Source organism: Protopterus annectens, chromosome 5.part0, assembly GCF_019279795.1.
Source record: "Protopterus annectens isolate FY-2018-M chromosome 5.part0, PAN1.0, whole genome shotgun sequence".
Taxonomy (NCBI): Eukaryota; Metazoa; Chordata; order Ceratodontiformes; family Protopteridae; genus Protopterus; species Protopterus annectens.
Genome location: NC_056735.1, coordinates 981936574 through 981950415, shown reverse-complemented (window position 1 = coordinate 981950415; position 13842 = coordinate 981936574). Strand labels below are relative to the sequence as shown.

At 41.8% G+C, this 13842-nt stretch overlaps 1 protein-coding gene across 1 annotated transcript in view; it reads right to left on the bottom strand.

The window, feature by feature from the left end:
- Window positions 1-287: 287 nt before the first annotated feature.
- TMPRSS2 (transmembrane serine protease 2) overlaps window positions 288-13842 on the bottom strand; it is a 396349-nt gene continuing 382794 nt past the window's right edge. Inside the window, exon 9 of the mRNA XM_044071951.1 lies at window positions 288-458. Within this exon, the coding sequence (XP_043927886.1) occupies window positions 288-458 (171 nt within the window). The remainder of the gene's footprint in view (window positions 459-13842) is intronic.

Genomic DNA, 13842 nt, shown 5'->3' with positions numbered 1-13842 from the left:
CCCCAGCCACTCAGCCACAATTCAGTACGTTTTCTGCCATACCAAATTGTTTATCATATAGTCTGTAACACCACATTAACAGGATGCAGATGGCTGTTCTCCAGGGTGGGGGCTATACTCTGTAAATTTTTAAGAATGGAGGAAGCTCTAAGTGGTGAGAAGACACTGTGGAACAAGAAGTCAGAGACTGCATAATGTAACTTAAGCTTTGGGAGCTCTATCACTGCATGATGGTATATCATTTGGGGGACCTGAGAGATGATGAACTATAGAATTTCAAAAAAGAATTAAGAAAAATCTTTTACCTGCATTTGCTGATAAATCCAGTCTACAAAGGATGTCATTCTGCCATAAACACCAGGTCTGTTCCTTTTAGCACAGCCATCACCCCAGCTGGTGACACCTACCAACCACCATATGGAATTGTCTTCAGTTACTAGTGGCCCACCACTGTCTCCCTGTTCAAAAAAAGGACAATAAATGGAAGTAAAGTTAATAGCATCTATGTTGTTTGGGTATCACAAATCAGCTACCCACCAAAAGAAACATGAATAGCACTTCTAAAACATATCGTATCTACTGTATAATGTATTAATAGATTATAAACACTTGACTTAGAAGATAACTAATTAAAGAGGTAAGAAGTAGCTTATAAGAACACATATTTCATTTACATGTTCTAACACTTACTTTAGTCTAATAGTTTTTATTTATTAGTGTATGAGAACTTTAATATCTACATGTATACTTATAAAAGTAAAGATAAATGCCACTAACATAATTATGCCTTTTGGATGGTTTAATTAACAGTATGTGCAAAGTACAGCCAGACAAATTCAGATTCCCAACTGTCTGTTCTACAGTGTCTGTAATACATGTTCTGGGATTAATTGACAATTGCATAATATGTAAACCATGAGAAGCACAGATTGCTGCTAAGTTCTCCAAAGCCATGCATAAATCTGGCACTCTGTGGGCATGACTTGTGTAAAGTAGGGAACTATGCTTCACAGTTCAGTTTGTAGAACTGGATGTTACGTATGATGGTGCCTTATAGATAAATGCACTAATCAAGATCCGAACAAAAGAGTGATAATGTTGTATGTCTGCAGTGTAAGCATATTGCTTTGATTAGTTATATCTTAGCAGGGCAGAACAATAGAGCACTGTAGGTCTGATGTACTTTGCTTCATCTGAACAGCTGCTTTAGTTAAAGGAAAACTTCACCTTCTACTACAGTTTAACTCAACTCTTAGGTTGCTTTTCTCCCTACAATATGATTCGAGTACTGTGTAGGTCCCTAAAATCTGCTTGTACTTTATAAAACTTTAATTTCTTCACTTTGGTATCACGGGAAGGGAAAAACTGCCCACTTTTTTAAGCTTAATTTCTCACATGAGTTGCAGAAGAATTTGTCTACACTTGCATGACATACCACATGGAGCAGGAGCTCAGGTTGCTGTAAACAAGACAGAGAGGTGTGCAACTATTTTACATTGTCTTTATTGCAGAGAGGAAGAGAACTTACACCAATTCACAGCTGCTTCTAATGTAGCAGTGACTTTCAGAGCAAAACAGATCAATTAAATCAGTCAGAGGTTCAAAGGCAGTTGTCACCTCTTTTGACAAATTTACATAAGCAGCATCACAGTATTGAAATGCTAAGCTTTAAACTTTGTTGTTTATACTACTTTACATTTGAAGATGCCTTGAATATAGTATCAAAGATGTCTGTGACATTTAGAGAAAAGTCAGAAAATATTTTTTCTTGTAATTCTTGTAAAGTATCAGTGCATTTACCAAAGTGTAGGGGAGGGGCTGTCAATTCATCTTGGACTACAAAAATATACTTTGAACAAAGGCCTGCAATTTAGCATCTGTCTTGGTTGCAGCTGTATAATTCCTTAATAGACTATAAAGCAAGCCCTGAGACACACACAAATGCAGGCCATTCAGTAAATAAAAGAAGCAATCCTGTTACAAAAAGTGTAGAAGATGACAGTCACTGACACTAATCTCATTATTTGATCAATGGAATGGGAATACACCACTACTTCCTTATGTCTAGCATGAATCACATAAATCAGGCTTGAAATGGATTATGGGAAAGAGAAAGGCTTGATGAAAAATAAAATTATGTTGATATGTCAAGCCCCATTGACAGCCATTTTGCAGAAAACATATTAAAATTCTATAAGAAGCAGTTGGAGTGATTTTAAGATGTTAAAATAACTCAGAAAACAGAGATATAGTGAAAACACATTTTTTAGGTGGAGGTTTCCTTTAAGATTTGTACAATTTGTAATATGCGCATGAAGGTATATGTGTATGTCTGCCTATGGTAGGAAATCACAATGTGTATCTGTGTGTGTGTATGTGTGTGTGTGTGTGTGTGTGTGTGTGTGTGTCTATCTGCTTGAAGTGGGAGGTGTTAAGATGCTTGAAAAAAAAATGGTAGAAAGTACCTTTATATAGAAGCCTAATCTTTCATCACAAATGAAAAACATTGATGCAGATATGAACAGCACCTAATGGTCGACCAAAAAAACATCAGTCCACAAAAAAATCAAAACAAATCATACAAAAGTTTTTTTTTTTTTTTTGCAGGGCTAGGCAAGACACCTTGCAGGACCCACACCTTCTGCTAATTATATATACATATCAACTCTGAGATTGCACTACAGTGGGAAAAGGGCATACTCCCCAATCACCACTGTGTGTAGACTTTATGAGCAAGGAAATTATAGAACTTTCCATGTATGTCTATATGGCCAGGAAGAAACTAGTCTTGGGGAGTAGTCCACCATCAATGAGAATGACGCCACAATATCAGCAAATTAAGATTGATTTTAATAATTGTTTTAGTTACTGGTGTCATTCTAAGGGGCCCAGTGGATGTCAGCCAGGATGAAAGACGGTCCTACTTGTTTGAAAATAACAGACTGCACCTGTCTAATCAGGACTTTTTCATACTGGCTAAGATGTTTTGTACCACCACAGTGCTTTTTACAGTCAATGTCAAACTTTTTAGTAAATATAACTTCCAGTCTGGCAATGATCAATGTGGTGTGACCAATGTTTGGAGCTGAAATAAGAAAATGACTTCCCTTGAGGATTTGTAACTCTAGCAAATGTGAATATTCATGTTGTTACCATACCTTTCACCTGTCCATGATTTTTCAGAACACTCCTGATTTTGCCTGAAATTTTTCTCCTCTCTATCATAACATTTTTGATTTTCTGGTAAATCACTGAGGTTTAGAATCAGTCAGTAATGCCAGATGTTAGTGTTTTATATCTCTTATTGTTTAGAACATGCATACTGTTGCAAAATCTATTTTTCTATTAACTTTTTTAAGAGAATTAGAGTAATAATTAAAAATGTGTCCCTCATTTTGGGCTTTCACACCATTATCTTTGGTTTTGTCCAGAGTTCTCGAGCAAAGAAGTTGAGAGGTATGTGGTTTTTACTGAACCCAGGATCCATAACAGTGACACCAGTGACAATACTCCCTCCTCACATGGCCAGGATCCATAACAGTGATACCAGTGACAACACTCCCTCCTTACATGGCCCAGGATCCATAACAGTGACACCAGTGGCAACACTCCATCCTCACATATTCCAGGATCCATAACAGTGACACCAGTGACAACACTACCTCCTCACATGGCCCAGGATCCATAACAGTGACAACAGTGACAACACTCCCTCCTCACATGGCCCAGGACCCATAACAGTGACACCAGTGACAACACTCCCTCCTCACATGGCCCAGGATCCATAACAGTGACAACACTCCCTCCTCACATGGCCCAGGATCCATAACAGTGACACCAGTGGCAACACTCCCTTCTCACATGGCCCAAGATCCATAACAGTGACACCAGTGACAACACTCCCTTCTCACATGGCCCAGGATCCATAACAGTGACACCAGTGGCAACACTCCCTCCTCACATGGCCCAGGATCCATAACAGTGACAACATTGACAACACTCCCTCCTTGCATGGCCCAGGAACCACAGCAGTGACACCAGTGACAACACTCCCTCCTCACATGGCCCAGGATCCATAACAGTGACACCAGTGACAACACTCCCTCCTCACATGGCCCAGGATCCATAACAGTGACAACAGTGACAACACTCCCTCCTTGCATGGCCCAGGATCCATAGCAGTGACACCGGTGACAACACTCCCTCCTCACATGGCCCAGGATCCATAACAGTGACAACACTCCCTCCTCACATGGCCCAGGATCCATAACAGTGACAACAGTGACAACACTCCCTCCTCACATGGCCCAGGATCCATAACAGTGACAACACCCCCTTCTCACATGGCCCAGGATCCATAACAGTGACATCACTCCCTCCTCACATGGCCCAGGATCCATAACAGTGACAATACTCCCTCCTTACATGGCTCAGGATCCATAGCAGAGACACCAGTGACAACACTCCCTCCTCACATGGCCCAGCATCCATAACAGTGACAACAGTGACAACACTCCCTCCTCACATGGCCCAGGATCCATAACAGTGACACCAGTGACAACACTCCCTCCTCACATGGCCCAGGATCCATAACAGTGACACCAGTGACAACACTCCCTCCTCACATGGCCCAGGATCCATAACAGTGACACCAGTGACAATACTTCCTCCTCACATGGCACAGGATCCATAACAGTGACACCAGTGACAACACTCCCTCCTCACATGGCCCATGATCCCTAACAGTGACACCAGTGACAACACTCCCTCCTCACATGGCCCAGGATCCATAACAGTGACACCAGTGACAACACTCCCTCCTCACATGGCCCAGGATCCATAACAGTGACACCAGTGACAACACTCCCTCCTCACATGGCCCAGGATCCATAACAGTGACACTAGTGACAACACTCCCTCCTCACATGGCTAGGGATCCATAACAGTGACACCAGTGATAACACTCCCTACTCACATGGCCCAGGATCCATAAAGTACAGTTGTGCACACTTACAATAAATGTAGATGTTCAAGTGTATTCACTGTTGCAGTCATCACATTTGGGTTATCTGCTTGCAGTAGCCCTCAGTTGGCCTGATTATCAAAGTCTTGGGTCCTGCGTCAGTTGCTGTCTCATCTTCCATGACGTTAGGCAGTCAGGGGTATAAAGCATGCAGCCAGTGCCATTACATCAGTTTTTCTTGCCCCAGATGTCAGGTGCTCCCTTAATGGGAAGCAATTAAATATATATATATATATATATATATATATATATATATATATATATATATATATACAAGGTTATACCTCCAACAAAAAAGCAAATACACCAAAAAGCTTTTAAGCATAGTAAAGGAACATAGAGGTATAGCCACAAGAAGTCAAGGGGCTGGAGGGAGGGTAACCAGGACTGCAACAGTGAATAACTCTAACATCTACATTTATGGTAAGTGTACACAACTGTACTATGTTCTTCGTGTTTCACTGTTACAGTCATCACATTTGGGTAGATTCCCAAAGCTAAGGGTGGGAGGAGGAATTTAGATAGAATTAGGACCAGCTATAAGACCCTGCAAAACTGCAGTGGCAAAGGCAGCTCTGGATTTAGAGAAAATTGGCAAATGGTAATGCTTGGTGAAAGTATGTACAGAACTCCAGGTAGCAGCTTCTAGGATGTCTCTGGTAGGGACACCTCTGAGAAAGGCTGTAGAGGTAGATGCAGCCCTGGTTGAATAGGGTCTAATCCCCTGTGGAATAGATTTTCCATGATGCTTACAGCAGAAATTAATGCAATGGCCTATCCATTTAGAAGTGGTTTGCTTTGAAATAGCCTTCCCCTCTGCCCCTGCAGCAAATGCCATCAGCAGTTGTTCAGATTTCCTTTGAGGTTTAGTCCTGTCCAAGTAAAATCTAAGTTGGCTGTGCACATCTAAGGAATGCAGTATTCGTTCCCCTTTGTTCTGTGGATTAGAAAAGAAGGCTGGCAAATGAATGGATTGATTAAGAGCCACACTGGATACCAGGGCATGAAGGAGGGACTGGTCCTGAGGGACACCCTGTCCGCATGAAAGATGATGAAAGGCTCCACTGCCATAAGGGCCTGTAATTCAGATACCCTTCTTGCTGAAGTGATTGCTAAAATGAAAGCTGTTTTCCAAGAAAGGAATTTTAACTCTGCACTTACAGCTGGCTCAAAAGGAGGCAGAGTGAGTTTTTCCAATACAAAGTTAAGGTCCCAGGCTGGAGTTTTGGCTCCTCTGGGTGGTCTTAAGTTTTTAGCCCCTCTGAAAACCTGTTTGAGCAGTGGGTGAGAAAAGAGGGGTGGTTCTGTGTTGTAATGAGCTGAAATGGCTGAGGTGTGAATTTTGATGGAGGAAAAAGAAAGGCCCTTGTGAAGCATCTCAGTTAAGTATTGAAGAATCTGAGGTAAATTGGGCGCTGCCGTGGCCATCCCTTGAGTTTGATTCTAGGCACAGAATCTTTTGCATTTTTCAGTGTAAGATTTTCTAGTACTAGGCCTCCTTGCCTCCAAAATGACATACAACACTTGTTTACTGAGGGATGGTAACAGAGACATTAGGTAATTAGCCAGGCTGCCAGGTTCAGGGTTTGAAGCTGGGGGTGCAGAATCTGGCTGTCCTTCTGTGACAGCAGGGTAGGGGTCTGAGGCAGGTGCCATGGGGCTAGCTGTGACACACTGTTCAAGAGGGGGTACCAGTGTTGGTGTGGCCAGTCTGGTGCAATCAGTATCATCCTTGGTTTGTCCTGTTTGACCTTTAGTAGTACTTTGGAGAGGAGAGGCAGAGGAGGAAAGGCATAAACTGATAGATTTTTCCAGCTGAAGGACAGAGCATCCACTTTCCAAGCTTGTTTTTGAGGAGTCCTTGTGTAGAATTTGTCCAATTGGTAGTTCTGGGGGGAGGCAAACAGGTCTATATCTGGGCTCCCCTATTTGTTTATCAACATGTTGAAAGTCTTTGGATCCAGTTTCCACTCGTGTGGGTCCATGAGATTTCTGCTTAGTTCATCTGCCAGTGTATTTAGTTTTCCTGGCAGGAATTGAGCATGTAGATGCACTTGGTAGCTCAAGGCTGTGTTTCACAGAGTCATGGCTAGTCTGCAGAGGGGGTAGGAATGGGTACCCCCCTGCTTGTTTATGTACCACATAACAGTGGTGTTGTCCCTCTTTACCATTAATTGTGCTGGAAGAATATGGTCCTTGAAGGTTGTCAGAGCATTCTGTACAGCTAACATTTCTTTTTGATTGATATGCAGGTGCATTTGACTTGGGTTCCATTTGCCCTGAATGCACTTCCCTGCCAGGTGAGCCCCCCCATGCATAGTCTGATGAGTCTGTTGTTAGGGTTAGACGGCAGGGGGTAGAGTGAATGGTAGTCCCTTGTTTTGGTGGCAGGCCTGTGCCCACCAAAGGAATTCTAACCGTAGGGAAGGTATGATAGGAATCATTGCTTCCAGATCCTGAGAATGTTGACACCATAGGCTTTTTAGATACCATTGTAGTTTCCTCATGCAGTCTTGCATATGGAATTAGTAGAATGCACAAGGCCATGAACCCCAAGGCTTGCAGTATTTGCCTTGCAGATATAGCAGGGTTTTTGTGGCCACTAGTTTGAACAAGTTGTCAAATGAATTTGTTTCTCTGGCATGAGGAAAGCCATCTGGGAAGCTGTGTTCAAGCTTGTTCCCAGGAATATAATTTGTTGACAGGGTACCAGCTGTGATTTCTTTTCATTTATGGTAACCCCAGACAAGTTAACACCTTTTGTACAAATGCCAGATGATTCAAAAGTATGTCCTGGCTTTCTGCCTGAATTAGACAATCGTCCAGGTATGGGTATATTTGAATATTTCTTTGCCAGCAAAATGCAATGACTGGAGCTAGGCACTTTGTGAATACCCTGGGTGCAGTAGATAAGCCAAAGGGCAGTGCAGAGAACTGATAGTGCATGCAGCCTGCTTTGAAGTAGTTATCTTCTGCAAGATTCCCTGATTGGGATGTGCAGGTAGGCTTCCTTTAAATCCAGTGTTTTTGCCTATCATGGGAAGCAACTGGTGAAGAGTTAGCATCTTGAATTTTGCAATCACCAAAAAGGTGTTTAGGATAGAAAGGTCCAGGATAGGATATCATGAGTTGTCTTTTCTGGGTACCAGGAAAAGTCTTGAGTAGAAACCTTGTCCCTTTTCCTCTTCTGGTACAGTCTGAATAGCCTTTAATCTTAAGAGAGAGAGTACTTGATTTTGAGCCTCTGCCCACTGATTTGGGGGTAGGTCTGGCCAACCGTTTGGGGTTGGTAATGTGTGGAAGTGAAATCTGTATCCTTGGGAAACTATGTTTAAAACCCATTTGTCCTGGGTAATCAGTTCCCAGTTTTTTGCTTGCAGAGCAATCTTTCCTCCTAAAGGAGCAGTCAGTTGAGAAGTGCTTGGAAGTTTTAAAGTTAAGTCATTGAGACAGCTTACCATAGGGGGGAGTCTTACTACTCCCTGATTTGGAAGTGGGAGCCCCCCACTGCTTAGTCCTGTGCATACCCTGGGACTGAAGCTTGGTTGTTCTGCTGGTTCTGGGTTTGAACTGAGAAGGCCTGGAAGAGGTAGGAAAGGGCCAATGCCTATTAAATCTTGGAGGCTGCACTTGCAAGAAATCTTTAACAGTTTGCATAGATTTAGCTTTTTCCTCCATCTTTTGAAGAACTTCTTCTGCTTTGTTGCCAAACAGGTAGTCCAGATTTAAGGGGGCATCCAGCAATTTAGTTTTAATATGATCTGGCAAAGATTGCTCCTTAAGCCAAGCATGCCTTCTAAGTACGGACCCGGTGACAGCAGCCCTGCAAGATGCCTCTAGTGAATCAAAACCACATTGCAAAGTATGTTTTCCAACCTGTTCAGCAGAATGCACTAAATCCTATAAATCCTTATTTTCAGCACAATCAGGAATCAACATCATTTTCTGTTTAAGCAATCCAATAATATGCTGCTGATACTTTAACATAAGAAACTGGCAACTTAAGGCCCTGATGGCCAAGGTTGCAGAGGTGTATACCTTCTTACCGCATCTATCCAGGGCCCTGAAATCTCTATCAGAGGGGGTAGGATTTTTGGCAGTAGTAGCCTTAATGCCCTTGGGTCCCTGTGAAATGGTCTCAGGATCCACTGTAGGATTTTTAAAAAGGAACTTGTGAGAATCAGGAATCCTGTAATATCTGTCAGGTTTTCTGGGAGCAGGAGGTAAAGAGTCAGGGGCCAAGCTAGATTCCGAAAAGGCATCGTCAACAATGTCCAGCACAGGAGGGATAGCTAAAAGGCCTGTGTTGGGGCAGGAGTAAGAAATCTCTAAGCCTCTTTTTAGAATCAGAGTAATTCAGGCTTTCCCAGTGAAAATGCTCCCTAAGAGTATGCAAGGTTTCTCCAAAAGAAAAATTCTCCGGGGGAGAAGCAGAGGGGAATAGAGACCTCTGCATCAGAATCCTCATAGGTAGATAAGGGTAAATCCTGGTCATTAGAGGAGACAGAAATTTCAGAATCCTGGTCAGAAGTATCATAAGCAAATTCAGTCCTAGGTCTCTTAAGAGGGGGAAGGTTGGCTTCCCCTGACTAAAATAATAAGGTCTTCAGCCATTCTTATCATTTGTTTTTTAGGCATAGAGGCCTGACCATGTGGTCTTACACCCTCAGAAGCCAATGCCTGCACAGCGGCACAGGACCCATCCAAGGTAGAGACATCCGCAGATTCCACAGTTAAAGCATCTCGCAGCATACCGGAATTTAAATGGGTCTCAGTAGAGGCCTGTGAATCTGAAGTAGCGGATATCAGGGGCTGAGAAAGCGCCTCACTGAGTACCGGTGAACTGGCGACTAGCTTAGGAGAAGTGTCGTCGGCTGCTTTGGACCTAGGCGGCCTGTCTCTGTCTTTATCTTTGCATTTTTTCGGAATGTTGGTAGTCGGCTGGCTTATCGATGACATATCTGGATAATTGAACCGAGAACCAAAATATTTTGAAGTGAAAATATACCGACAACGAACAGTTCGTGGTTTAAATAAGACAGAAAACTGACAGCGAGGTACGTCGTGGTCAGGGCCTAGGCAAGGAATACAGTACGAATGAAAATCTTTATGAGGTATTTGCTTTCCACAAGAAATACAATTATTGACTTTTACTGACATCGGTTTAGAGCAAGAAAAAGTTTCTCCAACTGGGTAGTTAGCTTTAGTTGAAGTCTTTGGTTCTGAAACTCGAAAACAAAAATTTCAGGAGTCGGCCGACCAGCACTTGCGAACTGCTTCTGCTTTGGGCACTGCACAACAAGGAAGACTGATGTAATGGCATCGGCTGCATGCTTTATACCCCTGACTACCTGACATCACGGAATATGAGATAGCAACCGACGCAGGACCCAAGACTTTGATAATCAGGCCGACTGAGGGCTACTGCAAGCTGATAACCCAAATGAGATGACTGCAACAGTGAATCATGAAGAACATCAGTGACACCAGTGACAACACTCCATCCTCACATGGCCCAGGATCCATAACAGTGACACCAGTGACAACACTCCCTCCTCACATGGCCCAAGATCCATAACAGTGACACCAGTGACAATACTCCCCCATGGCCCAGGATCCATAACAGTGACACCAGTGACAACACAAACTCCTCACATGGCCCAGGATCCATAACAGTGACAATAGTGACAACACTCCCTCCTCACATGGCTTCTCTGTCTACCACTTACTTAGGTCTGTAAATATAGATAGCAGCAATGCTGGTAGTAGCATGTCTCTGTATTCAAAACACAATCACCTCTAGACACTGAGCTGCAGATTGTGAAACATATTTTAATAAACTGCAGTCCCTCTCCAGTAACCATGTCACCATCCTTCTGTGGGTTTTAACTACCCCTCCAGCACCTAGATTTCTACAAATACATATACTCTAACTTCCTTGACTTTATCATTGCAGACTCTCTTGAACAAATAGTACTCTTCAACACTAGGGGCACCTAAGTGATCTTACCTTCAGAAAGTTGGTTCATGTCTGCTCCTCACCCACTATCATGCATTGACTGGTCAGATGGGATAACTGTGCAGCATTATTTACCATATGATTCCTGTACAGGTCAAACCCCACCCAACCATCTTTCTAGACCTCTCAAAGGCCAGTCTCCTTGTACACAATGAGGACTTAAAATATTTCAACAGTTCCCCACCCATCAATGACCCCATAGCAAATACTTAAGTATATATCCAAAACTGATACTCTAATCTCAACTCTTGCATGGTGGCAAATGTTCCTATTTGGTACAAATACAATATAAAATTTAGAAGCAATCCCTTCCAGTGGAAGGCAGCTATAAACAAACTCTACAATGAAAGGGAAAAACTCATATCCCTTAAGAATAAAAGAAAAACTTATAGGGTCATAGATTAGTACTCTTGGAGATCATTTTAATCCTAGCCAATTACGACATGTAAGAATTAAACCCTGTACTTTGTCTGAAAGGTAAACACCTTAACCATTACACCAACCTCCCACACTGCATTTTGTATTGTTTTATTTTAATATGCTAACCCTCAGGATCTAACCATAATTTAAGTACATGCTTTAACAGTTCATAGATTAATACTAAGCTAATTGTTCTTGTGGACCATTTTAAATCTAACCAATTACCCCATCTGAGAATTAAACCCTGCACCTTGTGTTGCTAAGGTAAACACCTTAACCATTATGCCAACCTCCTGGTTGTGTTAAAATCAACCTCAAAAGGTTAACAAAGAATTCTGGAGCAAAATCAAATCCTACAAAGTTTAATATGAACTAAAATAGCTATGCCAGCAAAGGATAACAACAAAATATTTTTTATTTAAGTAAAGAACCTTAGAAATAATACCCAGCATTGTTACTAGCTTATTTCAAATGTCATTAGCCACTCAAACTGTAAGGATATAGCTAACATTCTTGCAGGTAAATTTATCTCTAGCTTCTCCCCTCGTTTACTTCGACTTCCCAATACAAAATATCTAATCCATATCCCCAGCAATTACTTCTAAACAGATACTAAAAACAATGTCCATGACTAAAATATTATCTCTTAGAGACTGGATAACATACTCGACCATTTCCTGCTCAATATGAATATGAAGTAATCCATGAAAGACCTCTTCCTTAATCTATTTAACCACAGCATTTCCTCTGGATGGGTACTAGAAGTCTGCAGAAGAGCTAAAGTAGTTCCCCCTAAACAAGGAGGACTCCACCACAGACCCTGGCAACTATATATTCCTATTAGCTTCACTAGTATTACATGCAAGATGATGGAATGTATCATAATAGACCACATAGGGAACCTTGAATTCCTAGACCCCAACCCAGTTGGGAATTGTAAAAGGTAGCTAATGCCTATTTATACACAGTTAATTTATTTGAAAGTGTTACAGAAGCACTAGATGATGGTAACTCTGTGTACACTGTTTACCTGATTTAGCTTGGGCTTTTAACATTGTATCTCATCAATAAACTGGCCAAAGTTAACATAAATAACTGTCTGATCCATTGGATTATCACTGATAGACACTATTCTACTCTTTTAGATTTAATGGCACACTATCCTCAGAGACATGTCAACAGTTGTGCACCAGAGTACTTTGTTTGGGGATCACTGCTATTTGGAATCTACTTCTCTGATGTCCAGTCTTACATTAATGGCCTCTGGATGACCAGCTCCATGGATGACTGCAAGCCTTGAACCATCATCAACTCCTGTGAAGACACTCAGATCCTGTAAGAGGATCTAAGTGGAAAAACTCATGGTGTCATGATCATGGTCTAAAGTAAAGCTGTACACAAAAGACAATTAGCATCATACAGTTTAGGAAACAGGAATTCTTACACCTGTGATATAAATGACACCCCCTTAAAATAGATACTGTCATTAGAAACCATGGCACCTTTTTGAATTTTGAACTCTCCTTTGACAACCACATATCCTATGTTATTACAGAAACCTTCTATATCACCTTCTTTATCAACTTAATGATTCTATTATTCACCACTCATCAAGCCCATATTCCAGTGCAGCATGCCATTCAGTATGTATCCCGTTAAACAGCTAACCCAACTTCCAAATAGCAGCAGTGCTTCATCAAACTATCTTGGGTATTATCTCTGAATTCCCTGGGAAGGTTTCTAAAAGCTATGTCTCTCCTCTCTGCATCCTACAGACTTCTGTGTGGTGACCTATCCATGGCTTACAAAGCTGTAAATGACCCAGTCCTGCTTCATGCATATGTGTTTTTTTACAAAAGCAATTACTGGAGACAAGCATCTGTTAAAGACTCTTGGTGAGTAGACATGCCAAAGGGCAAGAAAATGCACTGGAAATGTTGAACCATGTGCTGTAAACCTGAAGAACTGTCTATGGTATTTAGCTATGGAGGATGAGAAAGTAGACATATTTTAGGTCTAGGGTGTCCTTAGTTACTCTGTTAGTAGTAAGGGCAATGGTATTTGAAGTGGTAATGTTTTGACCTTTGGAAAAATAAAAAAAATGTGTTGACAATTGAGATAGGTCCAAAATGGGTCAGCATATGCCTTCCTTTCTGTCCCAGTGTACCTTCCATTCTTGGCATCAGGAATAGTCTAGAGTAGCATCCTATGTCTTCATTTTTAGTGGGAACATTTTGTATTGCCCCTGCAATGCATTTCTCTTAAGACTACAGGCATAAAGTCTGACTGGTCCATTATAACCCACTGGTCCTACACAATATTTTCCTAGTTCTTTACAATGAAAGCCACTCACACTCTCCAATCTTTCCGGTAGACAGAT